This window comes from Typopeltis vanoorti, chromosome 1 (genome assembly GCF_054136105.1).
Source record: "Typopeltis vanoorti isolate ZY-2024b chromosome 1, IOZ_Tvanoo_1.0, whole genome shotgun sequence".
Taxonomy (NCBI): Eukaryota; Metazoa; Arthropoda; class Arachnida; order Uropygi; family Thelyphonidae; genus Typopeltis; species Typopeltis vanoorti.
Window position 1 is genome coordinate 100,372,507 of NC_143549.1, and position 20,500 is coordinate 100,393,006.

Consider the following 20,500-nt stretch of genomic DNA (forward strand, 5'->3'; position numbering starts at 1 on the left):
CCTCACCAATTCTTTCCACACATTGAAGTCATCTCAATTTGCAAACTCTGATTTCACAAGAAACGAAGATCTATAGAGTTCATTCCTTCCTTTCTAATTTACGCTCATACATAGACCTACACTTTTTACCATGTAGGCATTCGGAACCGAAATCCTACAGAACAGGTTGGTTACTCCATATTCCTGGAGGTATCCTATGACTGTAGCCTGTGTGTTTACAGGACCGGTTTGCCTTCTTGCTGGATGAAAACCCCCAGATAAACTGGGGAGGGGGGAACCTGCTGCCCACACCCAAGACCAGCTAACTTGGCTATGGCTGAGGAAGATCCTTGAGCTCCTCACGTTGTTGACACGATTCGAACCTAGGACACTCCTTCCCCCAAGCATATGGTTGCGAAGCGCATAGCCACTAGGCTAACCGTGCGGACAGAGTTCATTACTGTTCTTCTTCTTCTTATTATTATTTGACACCTCCAGGGAGTCCAAAGACTCATCAAGGGAGGGCACCTGCTTTACAGTTGTCTCCAGCACTCAATCCACCAACTGACCACAAAACCATTACCACCCACCACTAGTTTTTCCACAGACAATCACAAACATCCATTCCCATGGTGTGATTCGAACCTGCAGTCTTTTGGCTGGAGAGCGGATATGCTAACCACTCGGCCAGCCAGGCCATCTTCTTCTCCATTCACTTATTTCTTACAGGTCCAGAGATCTACAAAGCCTTTGCATCTTGGTCTGTTATGCTTTAGGTTTCTGCTCCATATAAAATTAGTACAAAAATGAATTTTTGTACTAATTTTATTATCTCGAGCAATCAGTGTTCCAAGATATTTGAAGGAAGTGGCATTTGTAAATTGCTGGTTATCACTGATAACCTGTCATTTTAACTTGACTGTTTTCCACATACTTTCAAATATTCAGTTTTATCCTGGTTGATTTGTAATTCTAGATTTTCAGCAGAAGGTTTGAGTTTTATCTACTGCTATTTTTTCCAATTAGGCATATATCATCTATATATATCCCAATACTGCTTGTCTTTTCTTCTTTTTTACAGTTTCAAAAGTATTTTTCTGAAGTAAATAAGATGGGCATCTCTTTGCTTCAATCCTAATTGAAAAAGGTTTAGATCTAATACCATTAACCAATACCTGCTTTGGTTGTCAGCGGTGCAAATTTCAATTGAATTTATTATGTTATGAGGTATTCCCAGTTCATTTAATACTCCCTGTCTTTATGAATGCAATCATATGCTTTTCTAAAATCTATAAATAAAATATGGACCTGCTCATTATATTCCCGTTTTTTTTCTCTAGTTTCTAGCTTAGTGTAAAAGTCTGGTCAACTGTGGACCTATTTCTTCAGAATCCTCTTTGATATTTACCTATATTTTCTTCAGCATATGATAAGATTCTTTTAAATATACAGTAAATCCTCGATTTAACGGACAAAACTTCCGGTCCGTATGTCACGTGAAAATTAACACCCTGTTAATTTTAAAATGCTTTTAACAAGATTTGCTTATAATTAAATTAACAGGTTATTTTTTGTTATTAATTTCCTGTTTTTTTTTAACAAATTTTGGTGAATAGGCCATCATATGTTGGAAAAACACTGTAGTAATTTAGCCGACATAAATGAATCACGCTCATAAAACATGTTCGGCGAATGATTAAGACATGATCACACTAATTGCACTGTAATTGGTTCTTTTGGCATGACTTTCTGCGGCAGTTTTATTACATATTTTCATAATTTTAGGGAGTTAATTATAAAAAAAAAAAAAAAAAAAAAACAGAATTCAAAAGTTCAAAAAAAAAGATTGTTTTTTCAAAACAGGATTACCTAAACCAAGCACCTCAACATCGAACATTAACTTATCTAAAAGTGTGAAAATTGTGTTAAAAATTGTATGTAAAACAATTTTTTTGTTATTACAATGCTAATATTGATAAAACTGCAGTATAATGTTACAGATATATTTTAAAAAATTCGCAATTTAACGGACACTCCCCTTAGCCCCTATTAGTCTGTTCGAATGTTTACTATATTAGATAAAATTTGTATCCTGCAGGCCAGAACAATATCCCTCTATAATTTTCACATTCATTTCCTTTTTTATATATTGGTATGATTAATGATTCTTCCCATTCTGCAGATATCTCTTTACTTTCCTTAAATTTACCAGTTTATATATTTCTGCAGTTAATTCACTACAATCATATTTGATGAGTTTGACTACTGTTCTTTCTTTTTTACCTCAAGGATGGCACCTGTGCCACCCTTGTGGTAAAAAAAAAAATCATGAAGTGTGTAATTTAGATATTGAAGTTGAAGCAGCTGCAATTTGGGTTTCTGTCAAGAGGAGGAGGAGGAGGTCAGGTCATTGGTGTTTACACCATGGATGTTAGTAAAGTGGATGTAAAAATGAGTTTGAGATTCTGGAATGATTTGTATGTTGTGTGTGAATTGTTTTTTTTTTTTTTTTGTTGGGATTGCATTATAAGGGTGATTGTTTTAGTCACATGGTCATGGTTAATGTTTGTATGATATATTATTCATTAATTTATAGTTAGATGGAAAGGAAGAGTGAAGACATGCAGTGAGAAGAGATACTCTTGGACATGACATTCATACAGAGTGCAATCAGTTTCTATCTCATAATGTGGTCTTGAGAGCACTACATACTACTCAAAACCCTTCTCCAGGCATGACCTGGCTGAGTATGTGGCAGTGAGATTATGTACAATTTGACTGGGAAGACTTCTGCCTCATTACTGATCAATTTAGGCCAGTGTTTCATCTGGAGGCTAGCCTGTGACACCACTGTTTTTAACTGATATGTCCTTGAAATGAAAAAAGTTTTGGATTTCTAAGTATGTTTGGCATACTTATCATTCCTTGAAAGGTATCACTGACAATGCAAAAGAATCAGAATTCCTGCTCTGGAGACAAACATGGCACTTGCCATTTCAGATATTATTATTATTATTATTATTCAGGCCTCCATGGAGTCAAAAGACTCATTGTGGGAGGTCCTTTCTGAGAAACACAAGTTTATCAAGACTCATCGAGGGAGGTCCCTCCTAGGAAACACAAATCTATCATACCACTCCTTAAACGCATTGACTGTTCTTACTCTCACCACTCATCAGGCAATGCATTCCATGGCTCAACCACCCTCCATGCAAAGAAACCACTCCTCACCCTCTTTCTCACAGTTTCTTTTCATAACTTCCAGGGATGGCCCAACACATATACACACAATCTTTCCTCTCTGTATCTTCTTTTTCGTACAACCTCAAGCAAGAATCTCATATCTCTCGCTGCCCTATTTACACCACCACTCAAGTCATTTGTTCCCACCATCACAATCATCTCATCCACCCTTTCACCTCTCTTAACTGCCATAGCCACACTTTCTATCGTATACAATAAGTCAGGTGGTGATATTTCTGCTGACGATAAAGGTCATCTTTCACCTAGTGGATCATCTTGGCATTTCCTCAAAATAGCAAATCTCCTTTTGCATAATTCACTAAGTCTTTTGAAACAGGTTGCATCATGGGAAGGTATGGATGACTTAACAGGGAGGTCTGTGTATTAAGCATCACCTATCCATTAGTGGTCTAAAAGCTTAATCTGTTTCCACCCAAAATTAATAAACATATTAATGCTTATTACTAACTTGTTTTCAATGGGAAAAAAATCTCCAAAAGAAACCTCAACTGTTAGGTTTTGGATAATAAGTTTAAATTAACTTTAAATACTATTAATTATTTTATGGGAATCTCACCCATGAAAGGTTGTAAACCTCTGGTACATTTAGTATCATTAGTGAGTTAAGAATTAGATAATCTAGTTCCCCTGCTCTAGAGAACAAGCATGGTGCTTGTTTTTAAGCCATTAATTCATGCCACTTCTCACCTAAAGACATTCACCAACATCCATTTCAGTGAGATTCAATCCATAGCTTTGGCTGGTTAGCCGATATGCCATTCATATGACCAACTAGTTGCTGAGTTAACAGCTTCTGTATACGAGTGACCTAGCTGTGAAGATATTTCACGTTCAAACTACCTATTTGTATTTGGATAAAAGATGAAATGAAAATATAACAATCATTCCTATTCTGAACTAGACAAATGAGCTACTTATAAGTGGCTTTTTGGTCTATGGATAGTGATTTTTGCTTAGGGTGCAAGATATCCCTGGTTCAAATCCCAGATGAGCCTTGATATTTTTGTCCACACATGGCAGTTATGTGCTGCAGGTTTTGGCAACCATTCATATTACGTTTGATATTAAAACAACAAAACAACAAAAAAAAATGTTTTGATTTATAAAGGCTTTACTAGCTTCACTGAACCTTCAATCAAGCCAAAATTTTGTTCTCTGGATACATGAGTCTCAAACAGTACCTGAGGACTGTTGCTATTAGAGCTAGAACCATTCCATTAACTAGCAGTGCTGCTCTTGTAGGAACTTAAGGCCAACCTATGGTGTTAATTTAACACCATACGGTTGGTGTTAGTTTAACACCTTGATCAGAGCTATTTCAACACTGCTCTTCTTCATATTTTAATTTACTAGTACTGGAGTGGATTCCCCTTCTCCATTGTCAGTTTAGTGAACCCTGCAATATGAATTCTCCAATCATCAAAGAAAAGCTATTAGCTTAGAACAGTGTTTCCCAAAATGTGGTATGTATACATTAAGGAGTATGCAACAGGTATTTAGAGGGTACAGGACACATTTTTTTAAACTTTTATTATTTTCTTACTTTCATATTTCTGTCACCATATTGTTGCAGATCTATTCTATGATTAATTTTTTAATAATTAAAAATTCTAAAGGAAGTCTCTTGGGATGTATCGACATATCCATTAGGGCCATGTCAGCTTGATAGCATGGTGATGTGCCAGCCATGTGGTTTAAACTCTTGGAATTTAAATTTTAAATCCAAATACTTTGAACCACATGATTAGAACTCTCTGCAGAATTTTGGATCATTGATATTTTAAACTGTAATAATCCTCACCGACTGTTTCATCACCCATGCATGCAAATCTATGAATGTTTAATTGAGTTTGGGTCACAAGTTCTTTTCTTAATGCAGAGTCCAATTCTATTTGCTAAAAATAGCAAATAGAATCAGATTTCATCAAACTAACTTCTTCCCAACAGAAACAATTTCCTTCATGTTATTAAACTTTTTTTTTTATTATTGAAAATTTAAATTCAATAATTTTTGTTTCTACTGTACGTATATGATTCATGTAACAAACTATTTAATAATAATAAACTAAAAACATTGTTTCAAATGTTTGTAATTTATTATAATGCAAATGTTAAAAAATAAATACCTTTATAATTATTTGTGTTTGATTGAAATATTATAACATCTCCCAAATTGCCTTTGCCTGAGAGGGAAGTCTGCCAGTGTCACTAAAATATTAAAAACAGTGTGCAGTTTGGGAAATATTAAAAACAGTAAAGTTTGGGAAACACTACTTTAAAAGAAAATATTTGCTGTTGTCAGATGGGAACAAAGGAATAAGCAAAGCACATAAATATGAAAGCAGCTAGTTTGTTTTATTCGACAAGGAATTAAGGGAAAAATATGAAAAAACGCTTCATGGATTAAGTATCAAAATAAAGAAAGCATTCCCATTTGTTCTCAAGAAAAAGACCAAAACATTTCAGTCTTTAAAAAAGTGATGGTCCTCAAGCTAAAATATTTAATGCCAGTCAAAAATTCAAAGACCACCATGGCTTCCACAATGTAAAACTGAAAGAAATTACCGAAATTTCACAAGCACGTTAAAGGCTATAAATGATTACGAAAATTATGAATCCAGAAACATCTATTTTGGAAACCCATGCTGAACATTGTTTTTTGATTGAAGAAAGGCATATAAAAGTTTCAGGGTTGACAAAGAATGCAATGGCATGTTATGAAGAAATTCATGGAAGCAGTAAAAATGTAAGACAAGAAATGGATTTTGGACTTCACAGGTAGCAGACAGAATGAAATATACACTTCCAAAATTGGTTGTAGGAATTGATAAATTGGAGTCTTATAAGAGAAGTTGTTTGGACTTATTATTATACAGTATCCCCCCCCCCACCATGGAGTCCAGAGACTCATTGTGGGAGCCGCACACTATTATGCACACAAAACCTATCATGCTGTTATGGTATCAAAGCTATTGTGGCCAAAGCAACTAAGGCTATAAGGCAAACAAGCCTCATACTCCATAAGTATTATGTCTGTTAATAGTGCATGTTCTCCTATCCAGTTTGATTATTTTGTGGGAGATTAAAAAATATCATAGTTTTTGGAAGAAAAATCTTGCAATCAGAAAGGCAAGATTGTAATAGTGCTAGACCTGATCTTCTAAGATGAATCACTAATCTTCACAGAGATGATATTTAATACCAACAGTAATAATCTATGGCTTTTCTTGATTATGTAGCACTTAGTAATGCAGATGTTTCTTTATATTCATACATAATCTTCAATTTTATAACTATAAACGAAATAAATTTCAGAACTTATTTTAATTATCTGAATGCTGAAATTTTTTAATTTTAATCTAGGAGCAAGTACAAGTAATACTCCATGTTCAGCTATCTACAAAGGTGACTACCCATTTTCAGAGGCAGAAAGTATGGCAATCAGGGATGGATTAATGATTCTCAAAGACAGTTTAAAAGCATACTTCACACTGCATTCATTCTCTCAGTTATGGATGACACCTCATGGGTATACCTCACTCCCAGCTCCTGATTATAATGATCATGTTAGTTGGCATTTATTCTTGATTTACATATTTCATAATACAGTACCAAGACCTCAAGTTCAAGAACTTTATCTTTATTCTATTTCAAATTTAGGGTGTTGAATAATTTTTGTTACTATTATTTTCTAAACGGTGCCATTAATACTTTAAAATATGCATAGCACATCTGATGAAAATTGTATCCTGGTTACTGATTTAATCAAGATGTATAATTTAAAATATTAATACTGTTATAGTATTTCCATTTAGTCATAAGATTCATTGTAGGAGATTCACTTTAGACACTGTAATGTTTATCACACTGCTCCTTAAACCCACTCACTATCTGAACTGTCACCACCTTCAACGATAACAAATTCCATACATCTGATGTTCTTTATTAAAACTTCTCTCTCTCTCTCTTATTCTCTTGTACAACTTCCAGAAATAGTCCACTGTTCTACACACAAAAATCTCAGCACTATCTGCCTGGTAAATATCTCTCAATGGAAAATGTTTCAAACATATCACTCCTTTCATTTTCCATCTATCAAACACTGCAAATTACAGATCTTAAAGCTTTATAAATATCCACACAGCTTGCACAACTGCTTTACTGTTGTATCCTTAAATAGAAGAAGTATCAGCTATAAGAAGAGAGAACAGAAACTAGACCTTTTGCACTGGAGTGAGGCCCACACAAGTGCAAAACAACAACCATTTGCAATAAGCAAGGTGGTGACATTTCACCAGGATTTACTGGCATTTCCTGCACAGGAAAGGCATGCTTTTAAGGTAGAAAATCATGCCTGATGTACTCGAGCTCAGTTTGTAAGAAAGAATAAGCCGCTGACAGCAGGAAGGTGGAGAAGAGACTACCTTAGCCAGGATAGGCTATATGTTGTACATCACCAATCCATTAATGGTCTATATGATTTACAGGCCTACTCAGTAAACTGTCATTCTGTGGCATGTATAGCCATAAACCTTTAATCTATCAATAAATCATTTACAGCTCTTTCAAGCACATACAAATCACAAAACTGCACATATAGCACTCAACATTTGAAATGTCCCTCTTTTGCCTTCATGCATGTCTGAAGTCTGTGAGGCCACATATTGATGGTGGCATGCACAACATTGATTGGAAATGGTGCCACTACCTGCTCCAAATCCACCTTCAGGCTGGCAATGCTGGGGTGTCATTTTTTGCATACTCTCTCTCAAGCTCTGACCACAATTTGAAGTCCAATGGATTCAGATTAGAATTTCCAGATGGCAAATCATATGATAATATGTGGTCAGGCACATTCACCTCCAACCATTGTTGAGTCCTGTTGGAAGGTCCACTGCCTACCATGAAACAAGGTGTTGTTCAGGGGCAGTACTGCAGGTTCTAGCACGATGTCTTGATACACTTTGGCAGAGGTGTATCCCTTTTGATCCCTTTCTCGCAGAAATGTAACTTTGATATACTCCTTGATACGTCACTTGCCACCAAATCATCACTGACACAGAATGATGACTTCTTGGAATCATGGGTGCTATAGCACGTGCTGTGTGACCATCCAGGGCATATATCCAATCATTTTGGCAGTTAAATGACTCTTCAGTAGTGAAAATCTTCTCATTTGTAAAGAGAATATCTCTGTGCCTGTTGTTCTCATACTGGCAAAGTGCCTTTGATTTTATCACCCTCTGCCACATAAGCTGTGGTGTTAGGAAGTGTCCATTAGAACGATAGGCTTTCATCCCCAGGTCATCATTTATTACACAACATCATTCTCTGTGAAACATTCATCTCACACGACATCGCTTTCTGCGTTCTCACAGGATTATGGCAGAGCATGCCTTTACAGCTTTCACAAGTTGTTGCATCCTGATGCAGCAGGGTCAACCTGTTCTTTGGCAGTCAGACACATCTTCTGTATTATTACAATGGTTAATAGTAAATACACAAACATCCTACTGATACCAAGTGTTTTCAGCATGTTGAAAATAACAGGTGGCTGTATTCCAATCTTGTGAAGTGCTATTATAGCTACATGATTCTCATAATCTTCCCACTGCACATTAACCTGTACAACTAGACAACTCTCTCTCTCTCTCTCTCTCTCTCTACTGAAAAACATGCAAATGTTGGCTGCACAAAGCACCACTAATGGAGCCAGGCTCATGCAATTCTATGAGAAGCTCAGTGTGTGTGTGTGTGTGGAAGTTGTAACAGTATTTATGGTAAGATTGTGTATAAACTGTATATGGATAGCCAGTTCTCTCTCTCTCTCTCTCTGGCTGTTCACTGCATGTAATGGTAAATGACTTCTTTGCCATGACTTGCAGGAATGTCTCAGGGTTTTGTTTGAGTTCCTATACTGTTTCTACTACATATAAAATCTTTTCTCACTGATCTTAAACCCTATCTATAGTTCTGCTGGTAATAGCACATTTCATTCCTCTGCCTTATTTGGCACTCTTGCAGTGATCAAACATCAAACATTCAAAAATATATCTACAATCAGTGCCTTAAATGTTGATTTCCTTACCACTTTTCAATAGGATGAAGACCACTGATAGGATTATCTTATATCTTATAGACTTCAGGAACATAATACTATGTTCACCTTCAATATTACTAAACACAGTACTGTCTTTTTTTCTCTCATAAAAAGATCTCTATTCACCTTTCTTAACTTTTGATAATAATGAGTTCACCAAACAAGAGATCAACAGTCTCTTCTTGTACCATTTATCTCTATCCTTTTCTGGTAAAAAGAAAATCATATTAATCGGGTATCCCCAAGAATTACACAACCTACAGTTGCAGAGGGGAAAAAAATCCTTCTTACTTAACTCCTGCTCATGCAGTGCACTAGCATGATTTAGGATCTGCAATCTTTTGTGTATGACAGTGTTACATATCTTCACCTACATGATCAGTGGTCTGTCATGACCCAGTAGTTGGCTTTGCAGAAACCTGATTGATGTTATAATAATAGTTAATTCTTTCCACAATCTGTTGTCCATTGCACTCTTGCAATTGGATTAGATTAACCACTGATAGTATTATTTCACAAACTGTGGGGAAAAAAAAAAACCCTGCCACTTCTGTATGACACTATGGTCCACCTCTGGTTGAAAAACCCTCATAAAGGTTCTTTGTGTCTTAGTATTCAAACCAGGTCTTTCACAATTGGAGAGCATTAGCTTTACTGACAAAGCAATGTTGTAGGCAAGATTAGGTGCTGGATATCATTCATCTCTGCTTTTTTAATCGTAATACACCTAATCAAAGCAATATATAATAATAATAATAAAAAAAATATATTAATTTATTAACTGGCTTATATGTTTTACTGGATTTCAAATCAACATCTTCATGACAGAGAAGCTATATCTCTCCTGTAGTCCTTAATGGACTGTTGGGTCACTCATTATGTCTAATGGGTAGTGAATTAAGAAAGATGGTGCCCATCTCCTCTTCTGTCTTCGTCTATATATCCTATGGCTGTATCCTGTATGTTCATTGGTCCGGTTTGCCTGTTTGCAGGATGAAAAATCCCAGGATAAACTGGGAAAAAAAACCCTGCTGTCCACACCCAAGACTGGCTAACTTGGCTATGGCTGAGGGAGATCCTTCAGTCACGTCACCTCACGTCACTGACGGGAATTGAACCTAGGACACTCCTTCCCCAGGCATATGGTTGCGAAGTGCACAGCCACTAGGCTAACCTCGCAGACGACAGAGAAACTACCTGTTACATTATACCAGCAGCAATGAGTGTAAGAAACAGTTCCAATTATAGGAGACAACAGACCTAAAATTGTAATTTGGCACCCGCTCATGTTGTGTAAATAGATATTTTATTACAGTTATTGGGTTGGAGCAGATTTTAAGATGACTGCCTCCCAAATTTTTGGTAGTTAATGAAGCAAAAATTGTCATAGTCATATTATTATTATTACTTCACACCTCCAGGAAGTCCAAAGACTCATCGAGGGAGGACACCTACTCAATATCTCTGTCTCCGCCACTCAATCCACCAACCCACAACTACACACCAATGCCATCTACTGCAAGACACCATCACCACTAGTATTTCCACAGACAATCACAAACATCCATTCCACAGAGGGATTCGAACCTGCAGCCTTTTAGCTGGAGAGCGGATACGCTAACCGCTCAGCCAACCAGGCCGGCGTCATTGCCGACTCTAAAAATAATCTCTCCTACTTGTAATATATATTTCAAATATATTTCTTGTATTCTCCAAGGTAGAGGATGACAGACCCACCTTTTGATAGAAGGCCTAGGGCAAGTTACAGTCACAGGCCAATTCATGCTAGGATGTAATAGAGGATGGAATTTGTTTTTTAGTGAATGGATCAGAGTTGCTAGCTTTTGTATTTCTGAGAATGTGTAGAAGTGAAAAGAATGATAATGGATGTTACATGTATCAGTTATTAGTGATCAGAGAAAAGAGAGAGAGAGAGGGGGGGTTTGAAAATCTTTAAAAGTGAACTTAATTAAAAAAAAAGTGTCATAAAAACATGCACATTGGTGTGTGTGTGTTAAGAAAATATGCAAGGGCAGAACCTTGCATACTTACATTACCTAAAGATATTACCAGTTTTGGTAATATCTTTTCTCAACGATATTACCAAAACTGATAGTTTTGGTAATACCTGGTTGTTGGAGTCAATGTTTCTTATTTTTGACATTATTGTAAATTGGATTCTTCGAGGAAAAAAAATCAGTGGTGCAGCAACAGTTCATTTCACTCACACTTATGTTTAAATGTAGAATTACACATAAATTATGTTTAAAAAACAAGTAATAAATGGTAATCAGGCTGTCTGGTTTTATATGCCCTATTCCTTGCTATAACAGCAGCTGCACTCAATGTTCCCTAAGTCACAACTTAATTTATTTAAATGATGGTAACAATATGACTAGCTTAACTGATAAACCACTTTGAACTAAATAATGAATTAAGATGTGCTAAAAAATAACTGCAATAAGAAATTATATTTCTAGATGAGGATTTTAAAAGCAGCAGTATCTGCAGTAAAGGCAAAGCATGGACAAGAATATAAATATGGTCCATCTGCTCAAACTCTCTGTAAGTAAAACTTTTGGAAAGTTTTCTATATTTAAAAATTTGATATTCTGTAATAGTTAAGATTAAGTAACAGATTACCCTTGTGCTAGCCTGGTAACAGAAGATAGTACAACTGTGTGATCACTAGCCAACCAAATGAGAAGGTAGAAATGCAGAATTACAAAAGAAAAAAAAAAGGGTAAGCAGGCTACCATTTTCTCTCCCTCATGTGTACTCATTTCAAAAGATATTGATTGGAAGACTAAAATAAAAATATATAAATTAATAATTCTTCTTTTTTACCTAAGGATGTAAAACCTGGATATTTACAGCAAGAGTGGAAAATTTGATTTCGACTTTTGAAAGGAAAATTCTTAGAAAAATGTTTGCCCAGTGAATGATAATGGTCTCTAGAGCAGTGTTTCTCAAACTTCAGATATCCACGTACCTCTTCTTAAATTTTCATTATTATCAAGTACCTCCTTATCAAATAATAAATAAATAAAGTATGTTTCATTGTAAATGTCTATTTTATTTGAATTTATATGTTCATGTAAGCAAAAAATATGATTTATTTTTAATAGAACAAAATTTGGAATAGATTCCTCTTCATTTCCCATCCATGAAAATCCACATTTCAAGTAATTCATATCATATTTACGAAGATTTTCATCTTCTTCCTAGTTGGTTCTCTACAGATGTCAGACAACACATTTTCAATTTCATTTGATCCAGATGCAACACAACGTTTTCTTGTTGTTTCCACCTACTTGTATTTGCTATATTGCTCTCTTTTGTGGTTTATAAATCCAATCTTTAACCAGTGATCCATACGTAAGAATTTGAAAACTAAAAAAATTACCATAAATTTATATTCTCGAATATAACTCGCACTTTTTTCCCAAAATGAAAGCTAAAAAATCGTGGTGCGAGATATATGCAGGGATTTTCGGAAACTAAAGTTTTCAGAAAAAAACTGCAAATGGTGCGACTTACCAAGAAGCTCCTACTCGCTATTGCTACTTTAGGCATCGAGAACAGTTTCCTTGTGTGCATCGTCAAAGTCATCTACCCAAATAGCTTCATCTTCTTTCCCATTATTTCAAGCAAAAATTACCAGTAATTTACAAGACTTGAGATATAGAGCAGCTATGAAGAAGTGCATATGATTGGTGCGGTATTAACAAAAGATCATGCGAACCAAAAACAAATTAGCATTTCAATAGTTGAGTTGAAATGCTAATTCTCTTCAACTGAATTCCATAATATCTGAAACACATTCACTATATATTTCTTAGTTTTCACACGTTCACGACGGGGTGGTGTCAAGCAAAACCATATGTTGCCAGTGCAACATATGGTTTTGCTTGAGTCTATACAGCAGTTTCTGTTAGAGGGGAGATGTGATTTATTAGTTAGTGCTGTTTTTATCCCAGTTGTCTCTAATTGCACTATTTGTTGCAATTATTCCATGCTTTAATGATGCATAGCCGAAAACTGCCACGTACCCACCCTGAAGACCTTTCGAGTACCACAATTTGAGAAACACTGCTCTAGAGGAAGGATCAGATATGACCATAAGTTATATCAACTTTAAAAAGAACTCACAATATCTAGTATATTCAAGTTCAAAAAAAGCTGCAGTGGGCAGGATATGTTTTTCATATAGAAAGTGACACTATTCTTAAGACAATAAATAGTAAAATTCTTAGTAAAAGACCAAAAGGAAAATCTAGAACAAGATGGATAGACAGCATTAGTGAAGATTGCAACATCATATTATAATGCCCAAACTGGAGAAATAGTTTTTGACAGGCAGTGTTGGAGAAACAAATCCACAGCAAGGCTTGATTTGGGCTGCAGAGCTATAAGAAGACTGTGGGTTCAAATTCTGTGCAGGCACTAATGCTTGTAAATGTCCTTAGGATTATATAATCCTTAGCCATCCATAGTACTAATGTATATATTCAGTAGACATCATGAAATTGGCCAGGAGATCTTTTGGATGGACTGGCTGCCTATCGCTGTTGCTCATTTAGCACCACTCAGGGGACATGTATAACTTAAGGATCGCTATGGATCGAGCAACACTGTCTCTCTCCTCCCCATTGTGAATGTACTTTACGTGCTTACCAGAGTGACTTTTTACAAGCGGCTCCTGAAGCTGTGACCTGGATTACAAACTTAGATCTGAATTTATAATGATATATATATATATATATATATATATGTGTGTTTTTTTTATTATAACATATTAAGACTTTTATTTAATTACAGGAATAGAATGTAAAGGATATTGTACTTTCAGAGAGTATAGAGGGCATAGGACAGGAGGTGTGGTATTGCTGATGATAGCTGAAGGCCAACAAAAATAGAAGTTAAGGAGAAGTTTGAATCTGGGGGGGAGATGGTACATTCGAGGCCATCTGGTGTGAGCTAGAGACAAATAGAACAAAATATATTGTTAGTTGCTGCTATAGACCAGGGAGTCAACAGGAAGATATGGATGTTATGCATCGTCAGATTTGCACGAGTGCAGTCCAAGCAATTATTATGGGGGGGGGGGGGTCTTCAACTCTGAGGACAGACTGAGGAACATGACACGATGGAAGTGGAATTTATACAGTTGCTAAGAGATAATTACCTGAAAACAGCATGTCTTGGAGGAAACAGGGGTTTCAGCATTGGATCTGGTGATATCCATGAGTAAGTCTACCTTGGTTATGGTAGACTTAAGTAACCAAGGTAGACTTCCTCTGCCTCCAATTAAGGAGAGTGACCATTCAATCTTATTCTGGGAGACTGCTAAACAGGTGAAATTATCTGTCAAGAAAAAGTCCATGTTGAACTATAAAGCTAATAATTATGGCAGACTTAGGAGGCAACTTGGGAGACAGTTTCATGGCTTGAGAAACTGCAAGGAAAGAATGTTAGTACTGCATGGAAAGTATTCAGGGATTGTTTGAGAGAAGCAGTATCAGACACTGCACACCCACAGTCAGGAGGATAAACCAAGCAGGGATTAAGTGGATGAGTAGAGTTATAAAGCAAGAACTTAAAATACATTGTGGAGAGATTATAAAGAAAAAGACGATCACCACACTCATGAGCAGTACAAAGTGCAAGCTACCATACTAGTCACCCTTCAAGCAAGAAGGGCGACTAGTGTGGTAAGAAAGCCCTATCAAATTATGAGAGAAAATTAGTTAAGCTGATCAAAGTAAATCCAAGAGTATTTTTATTTTTTTGTCATATAGTACATATGAGAAAGAATGACATGGAAAGATAACGTTAATCAATGCTAATGGTTGGAAGATAAAAGCAACAAAACAAATAGTTCAGTTGCTAAGTGATCACTTTGCAAAAGTGTATCATCCAGGTGGAAATTTTGTAGTTGCTGATGTGCCTTGTGTGCTACAAGAATGTGCAAGAGAATTGGCAGATGGCTCTGACAAAGTTGTTTAATCTAAGTCTCAGTTCTGTTGAGGTTCCAAGGAAGTTGAAAGAGGGTAAAATACTTCCATTACATAAAGGTGGCTCCAAGAAAGAAGTAGCAAATTAGAGACCAATTAATATCTCAGGTGGTTCAAGTATTGGAAAAGTTGGTTAAAGATAAAGTCCAGTAATGGCTGAATAGGAATACAATACTATATGTTGATCACCATGGCTCTGTAAACTGCAGGTTCTGCCTTAGTAATTTATTCACAATTTATAAGAAAAGTGGCAGCATAATTAGATGAGAGAAATGTCTAAACCATGATACTGCTGGACTTTGCAAAAGGCATCTGACAGAACACTAAAAATTAAAGATGCCAAGAAATTATATTATATTCTTGGTTTAATCCTTTATCCAAGTATAAGCAAACAAAGTTTGCACATGAAGTAACTTCACTCCATGCCTTAGTATCCAATAACACAAATCACATATCTTTACAGACATGCATAATGCTGTGCATTATAGGAAGGGTCACTACCCAGTCTGGTTTTGAGGTCTCATCAGTGGGAGCCAGACCCAAAAGTGATGCCAAGGTTGAAGTAATGCAGAAGTCATATTTCCATATACAAGTAGCCAAAAGGTGTCACACCTTATTACTGAAATAGTCTGGATTAGAGATAGATGTTGAAAGTTTTTCCACTTAGTTATACTATAAATTAAAGGTGCCAAAAAATTATATTCTTGGTTTAATCCTTTATCCAAGTGTAAGCAAACAAAGTTTGTGTGGGGCAACTTGTATATAGAGGCTAATGACTTCACATCACTTGCATTACTATACAAAACATCTTTATTGTCTTTCAAAATATTTTAGCAGCGTAGACTGAACAGTTTTTTCTTTCTTAGAAATGTAAGTTCTGGAAGGCATCCTTTTCCAGAATAAACCAGCTTGATCAGTGTATCCACCATCTGTGATTATCCTGATGTTTTAAAAGATGTTTTTATTAAAAAAAACATCAGGATATTTAGGCATTCTGATGTCTCATCCTATTTTAGAGTTGCTATGACCACGTTCATGTTGTTCAATCACATAAAATTTTTGCTCTAATGTAATAACAAGCCTCTTCTTTTTTGTCTCACTACTTTTATCTGAAGGAATCTTCTTTTTGTCCATTTTGTTAAAGGTATGTCTTAAAACAATTCATGAAAATGAACATTATTATGGCCAGAAGTACATGCACACGCGAAGATAAACAAGTATAGATTCAAGTAGCAGAATCTAAAATCCTAATGGTAACCTCAACTGTACACATGCTAGCCTCTCATTAAACAATATTTGGTATTGTTGTGCAATTCACACTAAATCGAATATTGCATTATTTGAACTCTTATTAATCATGACTTATCTGTATATTAAATTTGGTGGTTCTAGCTCTTACTGCTTAAGAATTCTTGATCAAAGAATAATAAATGAAAACATATGAATTTTCCTTTTTAAACTGAACTACTACAAAACTCTCAGTTCCTGATCTAATTATTAGAAAATTGGTACTTCTCTCAGATGGTTAGGATAGGGTATGAGGAATTTGAATTTTGCTTCTTTGCAATCTGTGAAAGGCTCATCTCTTTGAGTTAACTCAAAGAGATGAGCAAAATTATAGCTAATATGAAGAATAAATACTATGAACAATGAATCAAAGTTGGTAAAGAAAAATGTAATAACACTTTATTCACAAAAAAAGTGAAACTTAAACACTGTTAATGTTTTTTTTTTTTCCACATGAATGGCCAAGCATTTAGATGAATAATGTATGGCAATTATTAAAAATATTTCATGTCTATTCATTCTTTTTTATACTGCTATGAATTAACATATGGATTTAGGACAAGTTTTATTTATGAAGCAAAAACATGAAAAGAATGCTAAGTCACTTTAGATCTTCTAATTTTTATCCTACTTATTTTTAACAAAATAAATTTATTATGAATTTATTTAAACTGTAAAGATGTTATCCAAGAATTTTTTTTATATTTCAGATCCAGTAAGTGGAAGTGCATCTGACTGGGCCTATGATGTCATTGGAGTTAAATACAGTTTCTCTATTGAGCTAAGAGATAAAGGAGTATTTGGATTTTTACTTCCAAGAACCGAAATTATTCCTACTTCAGAAGAAACCTGGGCAGGTATAGAGACTGCAGCTCATCTTATTGCCCAGGAACTTTGAATACAAAGAAAGGATACATTTTCAATATTTTAGTTATTTATTTATTTTTACTGATAGTAGAACCAACAGTCAAATGGCAAAGCTACTTGAAAACTCATGCTTAGTTCATTGTGTCATCACTAAATGCTGCCTGCATTAATTCATGACCTTCAGTTGCCAAATTACCAGTTTTTTCACACACAAAATAGGTACCAACTCATAGAAATTGCAAAACACACATGTAAGATATTTTTCAATACCGCAAAACAAATAAAGCAACATAATGAAATACAACCTTGTCTATGCAGCAGTCACTTATCAGTCTTGTCCCTGTATGGCATGTGTCAACCAGTTAGGTTTATGGGAGAAAGAAAGTCATTCCTGATACCACTTTTTTGATCAGGCCTCATATGTACATACAATACACACCCACTTTGGGTGTGTAGTGAATGAAATTTGACACAAGCAATAAGCTTAAAGGATAAGGAAAGGGATACAATATAAAGATATAACTAAGTTTATTTATTTATATCTGATCTTTTATTTTTTTATACCTTCTGCAGCAGGAACTAATAATAATAAAGCAAGTGCATGTCTTTTGTAGTTTTTCCACTTGGTTATAGTATAAATTAAAGATGTCAAGAAATTATGTTCTTGGTTTAATCCTTTATCCAAGTGTAAGCACCTGGACTATTTTCAGGACTGGGCAACTCATATAAAGAAGCTAATGACTTCACATCTTGCCTTAGCAATAATGCATATCATGTATAATGATATGCATTATGGGAAAGGTCACTTCCCAGACTGGTTTCAACTATAAGTAGAATTAAAGTCCTTTATTAAGATCTCATCGATGGGAGTCAGACTCAGAGGTGAAAGTAATGCAGAAGCCATATTTCCATATATGAGTAGCCAAAGGATGTCACACCTTATTATTAAAATACTCTGGATTAGAGATAGTTGTTGGTAGTTTTTCCACTTGGTTATACTATAAATTAAAGATGCCAAGAAATTATATTCTTGGTTTAATCCTTTATCCAAGTGTAAGCAAACAAAGTTTGCACTGAACTATTTTCAGAACTGGGCAACTCGTATAAAGAAGCTGGCATAACATTATACATGTCTGTAAGGAGATGTGCTTTGCATTATGGGATACCAAGGCAAGTGATGTGAAGTCATTAGCTTCTTTATACAAGTTGCCCAGTCCTGAAACCAAGAATATAATTTCTTGGTATCTTTAATTTATGGTATATGTTTGTCATGATATTGCCATGGATCTGAGACATACATGTTACTTATTTGCAGCTAATGAAATAATTTTCACAATGTTAAAGGTTTTCTACAGCAAGATACTTTATAGCTACTTATAGATAAAACCATTATCTAAGTTCAAATCCTGTACCAGGATGCTAAAAGGAAACATCAGAGAGCATTCTCTACAAAGTGCTGAAAAATGAATTTCATTAAAAGAGTAGATGGCTGGATTATTTTAAGCTATGTAATCATATTCTTGCATCAGACTAATTATGGTGATGGATAGCTTCACTTTCTAAAGAAGTTGCCTAATGGCATTTTAAAGCACTCTTTCCTGAGTAGAAACAATGTTCTAAAATTCAAAATTCTAAAATACAAACTATCAAAAAGTCAGCCAAAGAAAACTCTATAGTGTCAGCAGAATTCTAAAAGAAATTCAGCACAGCAAACCTGCTGTAACTGTGTAAAGAGAGATGATATGAAAATGAGTAAAAACATGCCAATTCTCTGTATAAACATATTGATTTCTTGTTACTGTATGTAAAATAAAGAATATTAAATATTTAATAATTTTTCAAATGGTAACAAGATGTTCTCTCCCTCTCTCTCCCTAATTTTATGAATAATGTTAACATATTTACATTATCATTCAAACAACAGGGGAAAGGAAAACATCTTTGGTTTGTTTGAAATATTTATAGTATAAAAATGTACATGGGCATAATCTTTAGATATTCTGGGAAAATAACCATGTTGGACAGGAATTAAAAATACTTTACTAACTAAATTATTTTAATAAATATTGAAAATTAGTTATTAATTATTAATAACTAATATACCATAACAGCATTTCATCAGCTCAAACTAGCATTATTAAGACATTTACACATACTTGATGCTGGAGGCAAGAGTTGTGTTCCTTGTGGCAATCTTCTGTAATTACTGCTGGTGGGAAGGTAATGTGGTGTGGAGTGCCAAAATTTGTTTAGAACATGAGCTGTTTCCAAGAATAATCTTTGCAACCTAGAAGTGATTTGTGTAATAACTTAGCTTTTTTACATCTGATAAAGTGCTCATCATCCAATTTGGTTTTAGATTGTTTGCTTTATTTATTTTTAACTAAGGTCTTGTCAATCCAAAATACTGGGTACCATATTGACAAACGATACTATAGAGACACCTCGCAAGGCAAGAGGATCTTGGTTCCTAGTAGTTTTTAATCTGCCTCAGAAGGGTAGAAACTTTGTTCAGTGATCTGTAGACTGTTCTAATCTTGTGCCATTTTGGAAAATAGTCAAATCTATTTAATGCGCTTCTGATCTAAGATAGTGATATGGTGTACATATAATCTAGTTCTAGGGATTGGGGACTTGTTCTTTTTAAAAATTCTGGCAATTTATATATATCTTCTGCTGTATAATTACATGCCATAGTTACTACATTTAAGTGATATCATGTGTCTCTTCTTTGTATATGATTTTCTACATCACCAAATTTTAGTAACTGATTTTATCAATTCATCATCATCAAATTCCTGCCATGTACCCTCAAGGGGTGTACAGGATATGACAGTACTACATGAAAAAATTACATCATTACTAACGTCCTATCTACAATTTTCCTCCAAATCAGTCTGTTACTTGTCAAGACTCCAACATTATCAGATCTTATATTTCTATCGTCTAAGGCACTTTGTACCGTATCAATCCACCTATATCTTGG

At 35.0% G+C, this 20,500-nt stretch overlaps 1 protein-coding gene across 1 annotated transcript in view; it reads left to right on the forward strand.

Annotated features, from left to right (window-relative positions):
- Positions 1 to 20,500, forward strand: part of LOC150110253 (carboxypeptidase B-like) — a 76,388-nt gene extending 55,888 nt beyond the window's left edge. The window contains exons 7-9 of the mRNA XM_090394543.1: positions 6,607 to 6,809; positions 11,824 to 11,908; positions 17,358 to 20,500. Coding sequence (XP_090250669.1) covers positions 6,607 to 6,809; positions 11,824 to 11,908; positions 17,358 to 17,545 — 476 coding nt within the window. The 3' untranslated portion in view covers positions 17,546 to 20,500. The remainder of the gene's footprint in view (positions 1 to 6,606; positions 6,810 to 11,823; positions 11,909 to 17,357) is intronic.